Genomic DNA, 18,750 nt, shown 5'->3' on the forward strand with positions numbered 1-18,750 from the left:
TCTGACATGTGTCCCCCTTTCCCCTTTTGTGCGAGCTTTTGCTAATTAATTAATGCAACCAAACTCTCATTGGACCCCTTTGTCTCCTGGTCAATAGGAATCAGGCAAGCCATTGGACTGTTGAATGCTCATTGGACCCCTAGGGAGACTGTCCAATAGTCTTCTAGAGAGCTTAATTCTTTTGGGACACACAAAGCATCCAATTTCCCTAGGCTTGACACAACCTTTGAATTTTGGAACCTTAGCATTTTGGAAGTCTTAATGGGCTGAACCTTAGGGTCTTTTAAGCCCATTGTTGCACATTGCTCTTTTGCAGATGGCCCCCCCTTTTGGATCCCTATTTTCCCTCCTTTGGATCCCTACTGTGGCCGATCTGCCAGCTCAACCAATATTCTAGCTTTTTCTCCACCGGCACTTCCCCATATTAAATGATCAGTTTAACATGAGAAAATCATTTAGGAGAATCAGATATTAGTTATTATCTCTCTTGAAATCATAGTCGTCCTCGACTATGGGGTAGAGAAGATAAAGCATATTCATTATTCCTTTTTCTAGCGGGTAGAGGATCCCTATGTTACCCTACGACATCGTTCCAGAGTAAATGACTAGTCCATTTGGCGCTTGAGAGCCAAAGCTGCCGCAAGCATGTGTCACAAAGTGATGACGTGACCAGAAACCTTAATTTCTGCCAGAAACCCAACTTTGCAGAAACCCTAATTTCTGGAAACCCTAACCCTAAGTGCTGGCTGAAACCCTAAAGTGGCTGGAAACCCTAAAACAGGCGCCAAATGCAACGTGGCAATAGTGTACGGATTTCCAAATTTTATGGAGGTGGAAAAAAGCCCAGCTGAGCGATGCAATTTCAGCTTTTTGGCTACGCAAATGGCCAAGGAGAGAGAGAGAGAGAGAGAGAGAGAGAGAGAGAGAGAGAGAGAGAGAGAGAGATCTGCTTTATTTTTAATGAAAACCCTAAAGAGGGTTTGAGAGAAATAGATTTTGCTTTATTTTTGAAGCTTTTGGGGCTCTGCTTTTGGGCATCCCTTGTAAACTTTAAATCAGTGTGGCTGAGGGCTCACTCAGCGAAGCATCTGGACGCAGAGTCTGAGAGTGAAACCCAAACCGCTCTCTTGTGCTTTGACATTGATTTAATACGTAAAGAAATACCGAAAGGGGCACCAGACTTTGGGGCCAATATCTCTAGGCCCGGAACTCCGCCGGGCCAGTGCAAATCTATTGTGATCTGTGAATTGTCTTGAAGTGGTTATTTGGTGCTGTGGTGATTGATTCTTAACTTGGAGTGTCCAAGTTTGTTACAGTGGTATCAGAGCACGGCCGATTTCTCTTCTACGGGAAATCCGATCCCCAAATTTTTTTCCGCGGCACCTATGGCTTCACACAAGGATCAGTCAACTCCCTCTGCACCTGGAGATGCGGGCAAGGATCACAACGAAGATTCCGGCAGAGAGTATGGCCCGCCTCGGCCTACTCAGGCGGAGCAAAGAGAGATGAAGCGTCGTCAATTGATCGGTGATGCAACAAAGATGATGCTTAGTTTTGCGAAGGATCCGAAATTGGCAATATATATGAGCAAGACTTCTTTTTAGGAAGTGCATGAGCAGTGGCAAAAAAACCACTACACCACCCCCAAAACCTGCTCTCAAGAAACCTTTTGCTCACAAGAAATATTCAGAGAAGGAATTAGAAGAGGTAATTGATGCACGGATTGCTCAGCGTTTTGACGTGCAAAGGAAAGCCAAAAAACACGGCAAAAAGCAAAAGAAAGGCACTGACTTCCCGGGTTATTTGGGTCGTCAGTCGACATTCGACATTCTTCTTCTTCTTCTTCTTCTAACAGTTCTTCTAGCTCTTCAGATTCGAGCGAAGAAGACAGAAAAGGCAAAAAGCGAAGCAAGAAACAACGCTTCGGAAAGGGCAAGAAAAAGGTAAAGAACCCTAAATCTCGCCCAGTGACTGACAGTTCTACTGAGGACTCGTCTACAGATAGCTCAGATTCCGATGACGGAAATTTTTATGCGAACAAGAAGAATTTTTATAAAGCCAACCAGTATGACTTTCTGGAAGATAAAAACAAGAAAATCAGAGAGTTTAAGGAAGGTGGACGCTCGATTAAATTTGATACTTTTTTAGGATACTCAGATGCTTCGAAGGCTTTGTCTTTTATACAGCAGTTTGACATCGCTTTCGCGGGAGGACGCTACTCAGAGCACTCCAAGATTCGGAGAGCTGCCTCTTACTTTAAGGGGAATGCATGCAATTGGTGGTCCACGCTTCTTTTAAACAAGACTGCGCCAGTTAAATGGCTGAAATTTAAGAAGCTTTTTATTTCTTCTTGGTTGACGCAAGAGTGTGAAGGCGATATACGAGCTGCTTGGAACCATCTTCGGATGACCAAGAAAGATACAATAAATGCTTAGTGTGAGAGATTCTGGAGATCTTTTCTACCCGCCTCTTCATTCAAGAAGATCTCGTTCAGAGAACAAATTGAGCGGTTCACCTTGGGTCTACCTACAGAGATCCGAGATCACTGCTTGGAGCAGAAGTCAGCTTCTATTCAGGAGTTGATGAGTCATGCGAAGCAGGGCTTTGCCATTCACTCTGGCAGTCTGACCTACCCCACAGATGAGGACATGACACGACGAGCCGAACAGACTTCTGGGAATGAAAGTAGAAAGGAAAAGAGCAACCAAGAGAAAAAGGATGCACGACAGCTTTGCCATTCACTCTGGCAGTCTGACCTACCCCACAGATCAAGCCATGACACGACGAGCCGAACAGACTTCTGGGAATGAAAGTAGAAAGAAAAAAAGCAACCCAGAGAAAAAGGATGCATGACGGAAGCTTACTCGTGAGGAGAGAGCTCGCTTCATCAGAGAGGGGAAGTGCTTTCGATGCGGGGAACATGGACATATCTGCCTTTCCCTAAAAAGGCACCGAAAGAACAGAATGATAAGGACGACGACAGGCCTGAGAGTTCGAGCGCAGCTGAGGAACATGGCAAAAAAGGCAGATAGAAAAGCAGAACTGGTACCACATGGCGTGGGACCTACAACGAATCAAATGAATGACAGTACAAACTTTGCCGCTTTTTGGGGAAAAATGAAGGATCAGGAAGCTCTTTTGAAGGAGCCAAGGCCAACTTCTTTTCACTTGGAATTGGCGGCTCGATTTGGAATTACGCCCGACAGACTGACGCCACAGGAGGAGGTAGTTCGACTGGCACCCGGAAGGGATGTTGCCATTACACCGAGCATTGGCAAACTTGGTTTGCAATGATAGGGGTCTTCAGTGCACGCGAGTGACGTTCTACTCGGAATCCCTTGGTACCACAAGAACTACGCCGTGGTTGACTACCGGGCCGAAAAAGCGACTTTGATAAATGAAGGGCTCAGAGATTCTACTTGATGAACTTCAGTTTCTTTACTCATTCTTTAGGAGAGAACTGAACGATGGATATAAGGTTGAATATGTTTTGACTTGTCAAAAGAACGCCAAGATTTTTCTCCACACTCATGCCGATTGCTTTTTAGAGGGCCTGAAGATCAGACCATTGACCTGATACCTGGAAGCACGCCACTGTACCGGCCACCTTACCGTGTGAGCAGAGTACAGAATGAAAAGATTATAAACCAAGTGAAAGACCTCTTGGAAAAGGGTATTGTCCAGCCTAGTACTTCACCGTATTGCTCTCCACTGTTGTTGGATTTGAAGAAAGACGGATCTTGGAGAATGTGCATCGATTATAGAGCTCTCAACAAAATCACCATCAAGAACAGATTTCCGATTCCTAGGATTGATGATATACTCGACAGGTTACACGGATCCTCGTGCTTTAGCAGGATTGATCTGAAGAGTGGATATCATCAGGCTAATTGTTGGCACTTTCTTTGATGATATCATTGTTTTCTCCAAGAATGAGGCAGAACACAGAGATCATCTACTTCAAAGATACACCTTTTGGGACACATTGTCTCAGCAGTAGGAGTGCAAATGGATCCGACCAAGATAGACGTTATCCGTGATTGGCTTGATTTAAAGAATGTCCATGAAGTTGGAAGCTTCTTGGAACTGTGTTCGTACTACAGACGGTTCATTAGAAAGTTTGCGGAGGTTGCTTCCCCTTTGCATATCTTGACACAGAAAGGAGTCCCTTTCTCGTGGGGACCCACAGAGGTGACTGCCTTTCAGTCATTGAAAGAGAAACTGACTACAGGACCAGTTTTGACTTTGCCGGACCTGCAGAAGTCATTTGAAGTATATTGTGATGCTTGTGGTCGTAGTCTGGGTGCACTCTTAATGCAAGAAGGCCATGTCATTGCTTACGAGAGCCAATTGTTCTCTAGGCAAGAGATTACAGCACAGATTTATGAGAAAGAGCTTTTGGCGGTTATCCATGCTCTTACTCAGTGGCGGCATTTCCTACTCGGAGCAGATTTTACTGTCCTTATAGACCGTCAGAGTTTGCGCTACTTCTTGTCACAGAAGCAGCTTTCGGAAAAGCAGATGCGGTGGGCGAACATCTTAACACAATTTCACTTCCAGATTGTCCATGTGCAGGGACAGAAGAATGTGGTGGCAGATGCTTTGTCTCGAAAGCCGTTGGTTCAAGGTATTGATACATCATAGGAGCTTCGAGGATATGGTCGATCAGTATGCCACAGATACAGATTTTGCATATATTTTCACACGGATACGGGATGGGGAGAAAGTAGCAGGATACTCCATTCGGGAAGGCTACTTGATGAGAAAAACCACGTTGTGCGTTACACAGCCGTTGAGGGAAAAGGTTATGACTGAATGCCACTGTCCACCATTTACGGGTCACCGCGGCATTGCTACCAACATGAAAGGGGAAGAGAGATACTTCTTTTGGCCGAGACTCAAAAAGGATGTAGAAGAATTTGTGCACAGTTGCTTTGTATGCCTAAAGGTCATGTTGGACACGCATAAGACAGAGGGATTGTTACAACCTTTACCCATACCCACCGCCCCTGGGAAACTATTGCAATGGATTTCATTTTTGATCTCCCGAGAACATAGAATGATCACGATGGTTTTCCGATTACATGGCATGCCTGAGACGATTGTCTCCGACAGAGACCCCAGATTTATGAGTTTGTTTTGGAAGGCAATTTGGGAGAACATTGCCACGCAGTTGTAGTTCTCGTCATCGTTCCATTTGCAGAATGACGGGCAATTTGAGATTGCCAATTCAGGGGTTTTAGATTTATTGAAGTTTTGTCTCTCGCGACTTGAAATTGAAGGAGGATGATTGGGTGCTCTTACGTTTTGAGAAGGCACGCCTAAAAAAGAAAAAGGGAAAGGAGAGGCTTTTTCCAAAGCTTAGTATGCAATACTACGGACCTTTCCAGATCACTGAAAAGATAAATGATGTCTCCTTCCGATTGAAACTGCCAGATACTTGGAGGATTCACAATGCATTCGATGTGAGTCTCTTGAAACCTTTTAAGGGTGATGTGCCTCATGATGGGGAGCCTGATGAGCAACCCGAAGTGGAAGAAAACGAGGAGATCCTTATTCCTAAACCGATTTTGGCACATAAGGATACAAAGAATAAAGGTAAAGTCCGAAGGCGGTTCTTGGTTAAGTTCAAGAACTATCCTGCATTGGATGCGAAGTGGATGAAGGAGGAGGACCTAGCAGATACTCCTCAAATTGTGAGACTTTACCTCGATGGTTTTGGTTTAGCATAGTCTACTCCAAACGGAACCCAGAATTCAACTTGGCCGGAGATCTGGTGCAGTGGGATGCACAAGAGGGGAGTCACTCTGCTCCTTTGTCAACAGATGCCTTGATTTTGATACTAAAGTCACTGATGTCTGTTTGAGCTTCAGGGATACTGAGAGCTGACAGTATTCTGCCCGATGACTTTATGAAATGGAGTTCCTGATTATGATACCAATTTGTTCTTGACTTCTTTTAAGTGCAGGAACTAATAGATGAAATGACTGGAGCATTTTGGTCTGATTGATCTCGAATAGACATGGTTGCAATAGGGGTTAGTCAATCGGACCTAGATGAGGTCCCGATTGGATCTAGATGCGATTGCTAGCTATATTGCCGATAAATCATGATCTAAGATCCAAATGAATGTTGAATGTCATGTGACCTCCTGTGGTGTCGTGTGATGTGACTATCGATTGGTACATGTGCTAGATGTGTGTTCCTAGTGCGTAGGTACTAATAGTCAATGTCTGCTAAGACGGTTTATGGCCTCTGTCTGTTTTGAAGGCATAATCGCGGTCAATTACAATGCTTTCAAGAGGGGGGTATGTCACAAAGTGATGACGTGGCTACCGACAGCAGAAACCTTAATTTCTGCCAGAAACACTAAAATTCCTGCAAACCCTACTTTCTGCCAAAAACCCTAATTTGCAGAAACCCTAATTTCTGGAAACCCTAACCCTAACTGCTGGTTGAAACCCTAAAGTGGCTAGAAACCCTAAAACGGGCGCCAAATGCCACGTGTCAGCAATGTACAGATTTCCGGATTTTACAGAGGTGGAAAAAAGCCCAGCTCAACAACGTAGTTTCAGCTTTTTGGCTACGCAAATGGCCAAGGAGAGAGAGAGAGAGAGAGAGAGAGAGAGAGAGAGAGAGAGAGAGAGAGAGAGAGAGAGAGAGAGAGAGAAAAGAAAGAAAGAAAGAAAGATTTTTAACGTCTATGTCAGGCCGAAATCGGCCTATGAGACAAATCAAATGTACATGGCGTGTATGTCATCCGTCTATCGGAAAGACAAATGAAACAAAACTGATACAAAACTGAACTGAATGTAGAGAGAGAGAGAGAGAGAGAGAGAGAGAGAGAGAGAGAGAGAGAGAGAGAGAGAGAGAGAGAGAGAGAGAGAGAGAGAGAGAGAGAAATGAAATGATGAAATGAAATGATATATTAACGTCTACAAAAGGCCAAAATGACCTATGAGACCAACTGATTACAATGATGAGTCTAGTACCAAGTCTGGGTACAAACAAAGAAAACTACAAACAAAGAACTGATAGAAGTGCTACCGACTCCTATGGGTGGCTGGTAGGCTGAGCAATGGTATCATGCCATAAGGGTACAAAGTGGGGATAAGTGTCACCATGATACAATATAGCAGTAGCATGAAGCCTATCCTGATCGACACTCTGGGTGTCGTGCTAGAATCCTTTGGATCCTCTGCCGCAATCTCCGCCGGTGCTGCGTGGCTCCCCTCCTCAATCGCGGTCGTCTCGATCTCCCTAACTCTATAGCTCGATCAATGAGAGTACCGCTGGTGTGTGTATGGGTGGGAACCGAGCTCTGTGGTGGTGGTGTCCCCTCTGCCTCTGTGGTACTCAGACTGAAGAAATCTGAGATGCGTCTCTGGGACTGTCTCTGTCTTTGCCCATTCAATAGAGCGTCTCTATGTCTCTGAATCTCAAGTAGGAATAATCCGAGACATCTTTGATCCTGATATCTCATGACTCTATCTAATGAGTCAAAACCATCTCTGAATAGACAATGAAAGCGTCCCCGTATCTTATAGTAGACTGTGCAGTGACATATGTAGTGAAACTCTGTCTCTGGCTCTGCATGGCATAACTGACATATCCTATTGTCTGCTGGTATGCCTCTGAATCTACCTGTCTCAATCCCAAGCTGGTGTGAAGATGTGCGAATCTGGCCTATAGCACATCATAACCCATGAGATAGCTGTGTGTCCATGTAACTGGGCCGTGTGACAAATCCGTCTGTCGTGAGTTGAAGAAGATGCTCTCTATAGAAAACCGTCTTCGTATCCAACTCCCGTGATAGCTCTATCCATGTCCTCTTGCTATCAAGCTGGAGAAGATGATCTGCTTTATTTTCAATGAAAACCCTAAAGAGGGTTTGAGAGAGGAATAGATTCTGTTTTATTTTTGAAACTTTTGGGGCTCTGCTTTTGGGCATCCCTTGTAAACTTTAAATAAGTGGTTGAGGGCTCACTCAACAAAGCATCTGGACGCAGAGTCTGAGAGTGAAACCCTAACCGCTCTCTTGTACTTTGACATTGATTTAATACATAAAGAAATACCGAAAGGGGCACCAGTCTTTGGGGCCAATATCTCTAGGCCCGGAACTCCGCCGGGCCAATGCAAATATATTGTGATCTGTGAATTGTTTTGAAGTGGTTATTTGGTGCTGTGGTGATTGATTCTTGACTTGGTGTCCAAGTCTGTTACAGAATGTCTACACATTAGTCCTATCAATCTTCCATAGTAGAGTGACAAGCTCTACTTGGTGTTTGGGAGACGTCGTCTCCGCAAACTTGATGTAAGCATGCATACTACTTCACATTTGTGCAAAATAAAGAAAAAGAGACTCTTATAAGACAAAAACTTTGTTCATTTTTAACATTACTACATTTGCTTACTCTTGGGAAGCATTGTAAGCATTGACAAGGTTTAGGTTATCCTTTAATTGTATGCCTTGCATCCATCTAGCATCTTCAAAAGGATAATTCTTAAACTTAATAAGATATCGTTGGATAGTCTTATCGCCTCTTAGTACCTTGTCTTCATGTCGGAGGATGGACTCAGGCTGCAGCACCTCTTCTTGGTCCTCAATGTCCGGTGGGTCTTCAATAGTTGGTTCTTGAGGTGGCTCTCCTTTGTAAGGCTTTAATAGGCTCACATAAAAAGCATTGTGTATGAGCCAAAGGCTGGGCAACTTGAGTTGATAGGCCATCTCATTGATTGGCCAAAAATCTGGAAGGGACCATAGTACCTTTTTGCTAACTTAGCATAGTACTTTTGGTGTCCCGTAGGATTCTTGCCCGTCGTGTGCCTTAATCGAGCCTTGGGAAACTTGAGTAAGACCCAATCATTTTCTTTAAAGGCTTGGGCTCTTCTGTGCTTGTCAGCAGCAACCTTTTGCCTTTGCTGTGAGATAGAGATAGCATCCTAAATCTTTTGGAAAGATTCTTGTAGGTCTCGGCTATACTCATCTGCAGCGAAAATCTTCCCGTGTACCTTAAGTGGCAGGGGACTTTTTTTATCTTCCCTCAATTACCTCGAAAGGTGCTTTTCCCGTGGAAGTATGTACAGTGTTATTGTAGGCATACTCCACTAAGGGTAAGTACTTCTCCCATTGGGATCTTTGGTCTACTTCCCTTACATAGGCTTTTAGTAGATCGAGAATTGTTAGGTTAGCTATTTCACTTTGGCCATCCGTTTCTGGGTGAGAGACCAAAGAGAAGTTTAGCCTTGTTTCTAAATTCTCAAAGAGACCCTTAGTTATTCTAGGATCTCTATCTGACACTATGGACATTGGCAAGCCATGGTAATTGAAGATTTGTGAAATGAAGAGGGTTGTCATTTGATGGGCTTTGATAGTCTTTTTGACAGGTATAATAAGAGCTTGTTTATTGAACCTGTCTACTATCGTCCATACTCTCGTATTTCCATGGATAGACTTAGGCAATCCAAAGATAAAATCCATGGATATGCTCTCCCATGGTAAATTAGCAATTGGCAAAGGTTGAAGCAATCCACGTTGCTTCCCTTTATCAAACTTTGTCTTTTGGCATACCACACATGTAGAAACATACTCTTGTTTGGTTGCTTTCATGATAGGCCAATAGAAATATGTTTCAATCCCTTTTAGGATAGACTGAATCCCTCTATGCCCCGCATAAGGAGGAGCATGAGATTCATACATTACTTTCTCACGTAGTGAGTTAGTAACGCATAGTCTATTGCCATAGAGAAGATAACCATCTTATCAAGTAAATGGTTCCTCTTTCTTCCCTAGCGCAAGCGCTGAAATCACATCTCTAAAATTGGGAACAATAGCATACTCATCTATCATAAAAGATAGATCATTGTGAGTTGCTATAGAAACCGCATCCACTCTCGGCCGTCTTGAGAGTGCATCAGCTACTTGATTATGCGTGCCAGCAATGTGAGCAATATGAAAATGAAATTGCGAAAGGAAATTTACCCACCTCATTTGTTTGTCGGAGAGCTTGGTCTGCGTCATGAAGGACTTAAGAATTTGGTGATCCGTTCGCAGATTGAAAGGAGTCCCCAATAAATAGTGCTTCCATGAGTCTAAGGCATGTAGAACTGCGAGGAGTTCCTTTTCATATATGCCTAAAGCTTGCTCAACAGGATCGAGCCTTCGACTTTCATAGCCTATGGTGTGCCCTTCTTGGAGCAAAACAGCTCGAAGGCAATCACCACAAGCATCACATTGGACCTCAAATGGCTTTGAGAGATCCGGTAGTGTAAGCACAGGTTGAGAAATAAGCTTTTCGAAAGCATTGTTCTCCTTGGCAGACCATGTGTACCTAACGTTTTTCTTTGTTAGGTCATGTAATGGTCTTGCTATTAGTGAGTACTTTTCTATGAAACGTCTATAGTATGCACACATACCTATAAAGCTTCTTAGTTCATGAAGATTCCTCAGTTTAGGCCATCCTTTTATTATATATATACCTTCATAAGTTAAGAAAAGTTTGAACTCACAAATTATAAGAGGGAATAAAGCACTCATAGAACTATAAAAGCAAGGGACACAAGAAAAGAAAAGAAAAACAAAAACAAACAAACAAACTAACTAAATCACTTTGTTTGCTACAAAACAGAACTAAATAAAACAAAACATTATTAACTTAAAAATGTTTTTAGAAAATGCATGTGTAAAATAAGTTGACGCAACTTACTTGGCTTAAAACAAGTACTCAACTTTAAGCAGAAAAGAATAAGACATCTTAAAAACCTAATCCTAGAAATCAAACTTCACACAACAACTTCTAACGGAACACATTCTTAACTCCTCAGGTAAGCTAATACGAAATCGAAAAATGAATACCACTACAAACCTACGAAGAGCAAAGAACCAAACTTGGCAATATGTGATCTCAACTTCGCTGTTTGTCCAAACAGAAAGAATAAGATTATCACCTTTATCATGCATAGCTTGGACAACAGCTATGACATCCCTACTCACGTCGTCAGTGCCCAAGAGTAGGTGCAGGTTTATATAGAGGTCATTCATGCTTTGAACGTACTCTTCAAAACCAACGAGCTGAGTTTCTATCACCCTTCGGAGGTGATGGGCATACTCAGCCATGATAAAGGCTAGCATTTGTCAAGTTATAGTAAAAATACTAGAAGCGCTAAAGATCAAAACAACAACATAAGGTGTTATTAAGTCAAACAATAAGTGGGCTTTTTAGCTCCCCACTTCTATTGAATTTACTACTGATTATCTTGAACATTCCAAAGGACGAAACATTAAAAATAAACTTACTACGATGCAAAAATGAACGAACATTTTCATGATTCTTTTGAATGAGTATCCTTTTTCAACTAGTAAAGAAATAAAATGGCAAGATTGAACAACAAAAGCAAATTTACTAGAACAAAGACGAGAAAATCTAAATAGTTGAGAGCAAATGACACAGTACTTAGCTAAAAGAGAAATGTTCGAAGAAATGTGAGGCATACGGCTGATATTTAGATTGGCATAATCTGGTTCAAGACGCTTATCATAGATATCTACTTCAAGTCCCAAGGGAGTCTGAAAAATCTTAAGGTCTAAAAAGGCACAACAATCACTATTTGTGGTACAGTTGAGTTCACAAAACTCCTTGGGATAAATTCCTCCGCCTACAGAACTCGAATTCAAGTACATAAACTCTTGAAAAGAAGGAACGTCAGGGACAAAAAGATCATCTACAAAGCGTCTTACATTGCATAACTTGTGCAAAAATATTAGGCAAGTGTTAGCAAGGACAAGATGCTCCATAAAATCAAACTCATAAGTAAAAAGATAGAAATTAGCAAGAAAAACAGCACAATTGGTGCCCATAGGGATACCAATTGTTTGCTTGAAAAGCGAGTCGCCGATGGTTATATATAAATTGTCCAAAAGAAAATCTAACCAAGATATGATGTCCATGTCGTCTACAATCCTGGTGAATATCTTTCTTCCTTTGTCTATATCTACATTCTTACTTTTCAACCATAAGAATTCAAAGTTCAAGGCTGACTTTTCTACTAGCAATGCCTTGTACCTATCCTTCTCAAGCTTGTACGCAAAAACTTTTGAAATAAGAGACTTGACTCTAAATTTAAGGTCGTCCAAATTTAGCTTCGTGTATAGCGTAGTAAAGTCAAAAGTTTGGAGACATAAAGGAGAAGATTTCTCCTTCAGGCTTCTTGAAGAGTTCAAAAACTTTAAAATAGGAATCACACCTACTGAATCGTTTAAAATCCAACTTGAATCGGTAGGTACGTCTGCTTCCTTTAGCATATTTTTCCACAATTCATTTATGCTAGGTGAAATAGCTTTGAAACAATAACTAAGCCATTTGGAAGCCTCAGTCAAAGAGGTGTTACAAGAAGCAGCTATAAATCTAGGCTTTATAGGGTTCTTGTGGAACTTCCACACGGTATATAAAAAAGGTAATTTAGGCTGGCACTTGAAACCAAAAGACTTACAAAAGTCTTGATGTTTCAAGATAACCTCTTGAATTGAAAGATCACAATCACTGTAAGTCTGAGAGTTTACTTCACCTAACAAACATTCTAAATAGAACTTTTTGCACGTTACAACAAAGTTATTAGAGCACTTATGTACGTAAGAGATTTCAAAATCACGATGAAATTTCCTAAGAGCATCACGATCAGAAGAAGATGAGCTATCCCTTCCTGAAGAAACGTTCCGAGAGCAAGATGCTAATTTCAAAGAATCTTTCTTGAGGACTGCAGACTTCCAATGGGTAAAAATACCTTGAACTCCTAAAGACTCCTCAAACTTTACTACGAAACTAGAAATTCCTTTTTCTATGGCTTTGAGAAGGCAAGAGTCGTTTGAGGAAGGGAGCTTATATTTAGTACCTCTTGAGAAAAGGTCTTTCAAGGAATCCGAAGGAAGGATAGAACAATCGACAGTAACTACATGACCCAAAGCTCCATTTACGTAAGAAGAAAAGACAGTTTTACTACAGGGCAATCGACACTTGAGATTGCTAGCCTTTCTTGCTTTTTTAGATTACGTCCTTTTATTACCTCTAACTTTGATGGATCCAATTGGATGCCATCTTGAGAGATAATGTGACCTAAATACTGAATCTCTTGTAAGAAAAATTCGCTTTTCTTTCGATTAACATAAAGTTTATTCTCTCTTAAAACTTGAAATATTACCTGGAGGTGTTGCTTGTGTTCGTGGTTTGAATTAGAGTAGATGATGATATCATCAAAGAACACTCCAGTAAAGGTCGGTGAGGCCTGAATAGCTTCTCCATCAAGCGGTTGAATGTAGCTGGTGCATTGGTCAAGCCAAAAGGCATGACAATGTATTCATAAAGACCAAACGTAATGCGAAATGCGGTCTTTACAATGTCTTGATCAACTATCCTTATTTGATGATAGCCACTTTTTAGGTCAATCCTACTGAAATAGGTGGAACCTTGTAGCTTATCAAATAGGTCTTCTACCCGTGGAACGAGAAACCTATTCTTGATAGTGATCCTATTTAGTGCTCTATAGCCGACACACATACGATATGTGCCGTCTTTCTTTTGCACTAATAGCACAGGAGAACAAAATGGAGATGAGCTAGGCCTAACCATGCCCTTCTCAACTAACTCATGCACTTGCCGCATAATCTCTTCTTGTTGAACTTGAGAAACTCTATAAGGAGGTTTGTTAGGCGGTGAACTTCCTGGAAGAAGTTCAATTGCATCGTCATCATTCCCTCGTTTAGGAGGTAGCTCACAAGGGATGTCGTCAATAAAGACATCTTAAAACCCCTTGAGAAAATTAGATAACTCTAATTCCTTTTGGTTGTGTATATTTTGTTTCGCTAAAACATTAGGTTCATTTTGAGAGTCTTTAACAAAAATCATGTACACAGAAATAGAGCTCTTTATCGACTTATTGAAAGCTTGTGTATGTACAATGGGTATGGTGTTATCCATTTGCTTGGCATCTACGTACATATCTTTTTCCCTGAACCTAAAGGAGATTCTCCTTTCAGGGAATTTAACATTGGCAGCCATGTGATCAAACCATGGTGCCCCTAGGATTACGTCCTCATGCTTGAGAGGAGAGATAAAGAAGTCCTCTTTGTCTACATAGCTTTAGACATGGAGCCTCAATTTCCCGATTAAGGGAGTGACTGAAGCTTCTTGCCCCTTGAAAGCACCGTCTGCGGGTAGGACATCTCCCATCTCGTAAGCTTGTATGCCTAGCTTGGTGGCCAACTCTGTGGATATGAAATTGTGAGTAGAACCAAGGTCAAAGAGAATAAAAGCATCATGTTCTCTTACCTTTCCCCAAGCATGGTGTAGAGGAGATCCTTTGTGGTGAGTTTCCTCCTCTTGGATTTCGACCAAGGTAGCTCTAGGAGGCTCATGGCGGGTGTTCTTTTGGGGACAAGCGCGGTACGCATGCCCTTGCTTGCCGCACTTGAAACAGCGGTTATCCTTGCGATAACGCTCAAGCTCTTTAGGAGAGAGCTTGTTTTTACCTTTGTAAACTCCCTTCTCCTTAGCTTTGTTGGAGTTGCCCTTAGGAGACTTTTGGACATTGTCCTTCCCCTTAGGCTCATTGGAACCCTTGTTTTCTGTGGGCTTAAAATTTCTTTTAGCCCCCGTTTGGAAATTGATTCGAGAAGCCACCATAGTATGGTGTAGTTACCAGGGAACGCCCCCTAGCCCCCGTTCCGGGGGACAGTTCCCTTCCCGAACGTTCCGGAACGTCCCGGAATGTCTGACATTCCGGGTTCAGACATTCCGGGTGGCCAATGCAAACCGGAACGGCCGTTCCGGAACGTTCCGAAACGCCCCCGGACCGTTCCGGAATGCCCTTGGAACAGCCAACGGCTACAAACAAATTTGGCAAAAATTGAAAAAATTGAAGTAAATGTTTGGGCTTCTTTTGAAAGTGTGCAAGGCCTCAAGGACTCATAAAATGCACCCCCCTTCCCCTTTCTCTTCACAAGCTAATCCTCAAGGCTCAAGCTCTCTCCCTCTCACTCTCAAGATCTCTCCCTCTCAAGACTCACTCTCTCAAGGCTCAAGGCTTCAAGCCTTCAAGCTCTCTTCCTCTCCCTCCCACTCTCTCAAATCTCTCCCTCTCCCTCTCTCTCTCTCTCTCTCTCTCTCTCTCTCTCTCTCTCTCTCTCTCTCTAGTCATAGCAAGGTTGAATGGTCTTCAAAACGAGTTTTTTGTGAGTATTAGAGTCAAAGCACTCTAATACTCCTTGTATTTAAACACAAGGAGCTAAAAATTGCACTATTTGGGTGTTTTTTATACCTCCCGTTCCGCGACGTTCCCGTTCCGGACCCCTAGCCGTTCCCCCATTCCGCGGGGATCCCGTTGCCGTTCCCGTTCCGCGTTCCGGGTAACTATGGCTCTGAGCACACACTGTAGAGAGACCACGACACACTTTCCACGCTACATGATTGTGGTGTAGCATCATCACGTCAGTTATTGGACATCATTGCACAAACAGGTGGTGGGAGGAATGCAAGCAGGGGAGAAGCTTCTTTCTCCCTCCCTACCTCTGTGCAGCCTCCCACAGCCACTAGTCCCATTCATTGCTGTTTCACAGCCAGAATGTAAGCACCAACCAGTGACTCCTTGCCAGAACAGAGGAAGGTAACACTATTGATAACAGCTGCTACAGCTCGAGATCATTCCTTCATATGAAGCACCACTCATTCATCTAAGCCTTTGACCTTGGCGGCATACCCTTATATAGAAAATTAAGAATTTCCCAGGCTCCATTAACAACTTGAAGCATCGGTAGCACTCAAGGAGGCGAAGATCACCAATATGATGGCAAACATTAAAGACAATTCAACATGGAGGTAGTGCACACATAAACTACAGCCTTGAAGGACATCAAGTGGCCATGGAAATCACAAGTGACCGTGAAGGAGGCTGACTGTCACATATCAAAGAGAAAGTTCCATGGGATAACATTACCAAAGAAAACATGTGGTTATGCCTTAAACGGACACCCAAAGTGGATAGTAGACGAATGTCACCTCTTCAACTTAAGAGAAAGAAAGGAAGTAGGAATGTCAAAATAAGAAAAAAAAAAGCGCCAGTACTAGGACTTTTTAGTTCACAGATCAAATAAACACTAGCATAACAGAGGGCTCAGCAGTTCTGATAACAAACAAACGCTTCCTCTTTGATAAGAAGAAACCTTTCCTTGTGAGGATAGCCTGCCAGCAGAAAGGAGTTTGCCTCAAGAATAAAGATCAGCCACACTCTTAACAAAAACCCGAAAACAGTAACATGGCAGTTCAAGAAAAGCACGCCAATGGTAGTTGCTATTTCATTGAGTACTTGATGGAAGGGCAGACAGAAGACTAGGTTATACTTTTGCCTAGCTACACGATAGAAGTGACAAAAAAAATGGACAGTTAGGACTAATGATAAAAGTTAATTGGGCACCTTTTCATTTGTTGACTCTGCTGCCTGCTCCAAAGAGTCATTTGCTTTGTTTAGCGTAGCTTTCTTAGCAGTCTCTTCTTTTTTCTTTACTGAGCTGTCTGCAATTTCCTCATTCACCTGCATCACAGTGTGTGATGCTTGAACTCTAAAAGGTGCTCAAACTGAATTTTGTGCTTCAAACAAGAAGCCAAACTAGGAGCTCTAAAAGGGGCTCAAGCTGAATTTCGTGCTTACAATAAAAAGCCAAACTAGGAGAATCACAGTAGGACATAGCTCAAAGGGACTATCCTATAAAGGAAGGCTTCAAAGAAGACCTGATGTTGTCCCTTCGATGGTTTCCTAAAAAGCAATTTTGACCTGTGTATGACGCTTACATAGCCAACATTAAAGTATGTCCCGTCTCACAGCCAGAAACATGCAGCAGTTACCTTTTCTGGCATTGCCTTTTTTCTTGAGCTTTTCCCCTTTCGAGTTCTCTCTGTGGATGGCCTTTCTTCTGGAACTTTTACCTTTTCAGCAGCAATTTTTTCCTGTGTTGTCTGCAAACAAAACACACACACACAAAAGCCCACACAATACCTAATCACCTACGTGAATCAACATTTACAATTATGAAAGATGGCACCAGTATATACTACTTCACCTGCTGCATTTCAGAAGGTTTCTTTCCCTTTTCCACATCTAAGACACCTTCGTCTTTATGAGCTTCTTGTAAAGTCTCCTTTGCCGAAGTTTTCTCCTCCTTTGAGACGTCTTCGATGGAGTCAGAGGCTAGACTCTCCTCATTGAATCTATTCGGTAATTCCTATAAACAACCATATAACAATTATCACCAAAGAATAACTTTCCAGCAATAAGCTCAAGGTATCATCTTACAGCTTCAACAACAGATATTACAGATGAAAACGTATGACTGACCTACCTGCTCTGGTGTTTTTGATTTATCTTCTGTTAGGCTTACATCTTTCTCAAAAGACCCCTTCACTGCCTCCTCTGCATCTGACTTTTCCTCCTTTGCAGTTTCTTCAGCCAAAGACTCTGCTGCCTTGTTGTCTTGCTTCCTGACCTTTTCTTTGAAACCCTGATTGAGTACAAACAAGGTCAAACAGAACATTCCCCACAGAGAAGCTTTTTAATAAGGAACGTTAAAGACCTCTAGTACTCACCTCCACTGACGGTTTTGTCACTTCTGAGGATGCAGATTCCACCTCCTCATTTGCCTTTGTTTTCCTGCCTTCTTTAGGAGTGTCCTCAATGATGACCTCTGAGACAATCACCGCATTCTCAGTCGGTTCTTGTGATTCAATGCACTCTTCCTTTTCAGCCTCCTGAACAATTTCATTATCAAGCACCTCGGCTTCTGGTGCCAAAAGATTGTCATCTGTCCCAGTAGATACCTTGACAACCCTCATCTGCTCACGAATTTCAGCATCTTTTGAGACTAATTTCAGAGCTATCTGCAAACATGTAAACATCAGTTACTCGTGGCCAGAAATGCTTAACTCTAACCTCAAGAAGCTTTCATCAACCTTTCGATATATTTTTTCAATGTGCTTTTGAAGGTTTCTCACTCCTGCCTCTCTACAGTAAGTCTCTATAAGCACATTCAAAGCAGTTTCTGTTATAGTAGCCTGCAAAACCAGTAAGGGTATGATTCATCAGACTTTCCCCAAAGAATTGAATATGCACAACAAGCAGGCAAAAACACATACTTGCTCTGGTTTAATACCGGACCCTGTTCGAGCAGTCGGCTCCAAATAATCCCTTGCAATGTGCATTTTTTCATCACTTATATAACCAACTAGTCTGATGACCTCCATGCGATCCAGCAGCGGCCCAGGGATAGTTTCTACGACATTTGCTGTGCAAACAAACAAAACCTGAAGCACTTGACATTTTAGTCACTGTTACACTGCAGTCAAAAATGTTTTCCAGGTCACAGTGGGAAAAGCTTTTACTTTGGAGAGGTCAATGGGTACATCCAGATAATGGTCCAGGAAGTTTGTGTTCTGCTCTGGATCCAGGAGTTCTAGAAGCGCACTGGCAGGATCACCAGCGTGCCCTCGTCCCAACTACATAACAAACATTTTTGAATGAGCTAAAAATAGCTATTTGAGCTGCAACCAGTACAGCCAAAATATCCTCCAAAAATCACCTTATCAATCTCATCAATCAGCACAAGGGGATTTGCAGTGCCAGTCGATTTCAAGCATTGCACCATCTTGCCAGGCATAGCACCCACATATGTTCTTCGATGCCCCTGCAAAGATAGAAGGAATGACTCAAAGG

At 42.4% G+C, this 18,750-nt stretch overlaps 1 protein-coding gene across 2 annotated transcripts in view; it reads right to left on the bottom strand.

The window, feature by feature from the left end:
• Positions 1–18,750, bottom strand: part of LOC147432939 (lon protease homolog, mitochondrial-like) — a 106,362-nt gene that overhangs the window by 12,833 nt on the left and 74,779 nt on the right. The window contains exons 14-22 of one of the 2 annotated variants that reach the window (XM_086492685.1): positions 18,617–18,721; positions 18,420–18,533; positions 18,174–18,341; positions 17,991–18,092; positions 17,628–17,918; positions 17,384–17,542; positions 17,105–17,266; positions 16,890–17,000; positions 16,462–16,578 (exon numbers count right to left, since the gene is read on the bottom strand). In XM_086492685.1, the coding sequence (XP_086348811.1) occupies positions 16,462–16,578; positions 16,890–17,000; positions 17,105–17,266; positions 17,384–17,542; positions 17,628–17,918; positions 17,991–18,092; positions 18,174–18,341; positions 18,420–18,533; positions 18,617–18,721 (1,329 nt within the window). The remainder of the gene's footprint in view (positions 1–16,461; positions 16,579–16,889; positions 17,001–17,104; positions 17,267–17,383; positions 17,543–17,627; positions 17,919–17,990; positions 18,093–18,173; positions 18,342–18,419; positions 18,534–18,616; positions 18,722–18,750) is intronic. The other variant, XM_086492686.1, reaches the window with a different exon arrangement.

This window comes from Adiantum capillus-veneris, chromosome 20 (genome assembly GCF_014529385.1).
Source record: "Adiantum capillus-veneris isolate H3 chromosome 20, ASM1452938v2, whole genome shotgun sequence".
NCBI classification, from domain to species: domain Eukaryota; kingdom Viridiplantae; phylum Streptophyta; class Polypodiopsida; order Polypodiales; family Pteridaceae; genus Adiantum; species Adiantum capillus-veneris.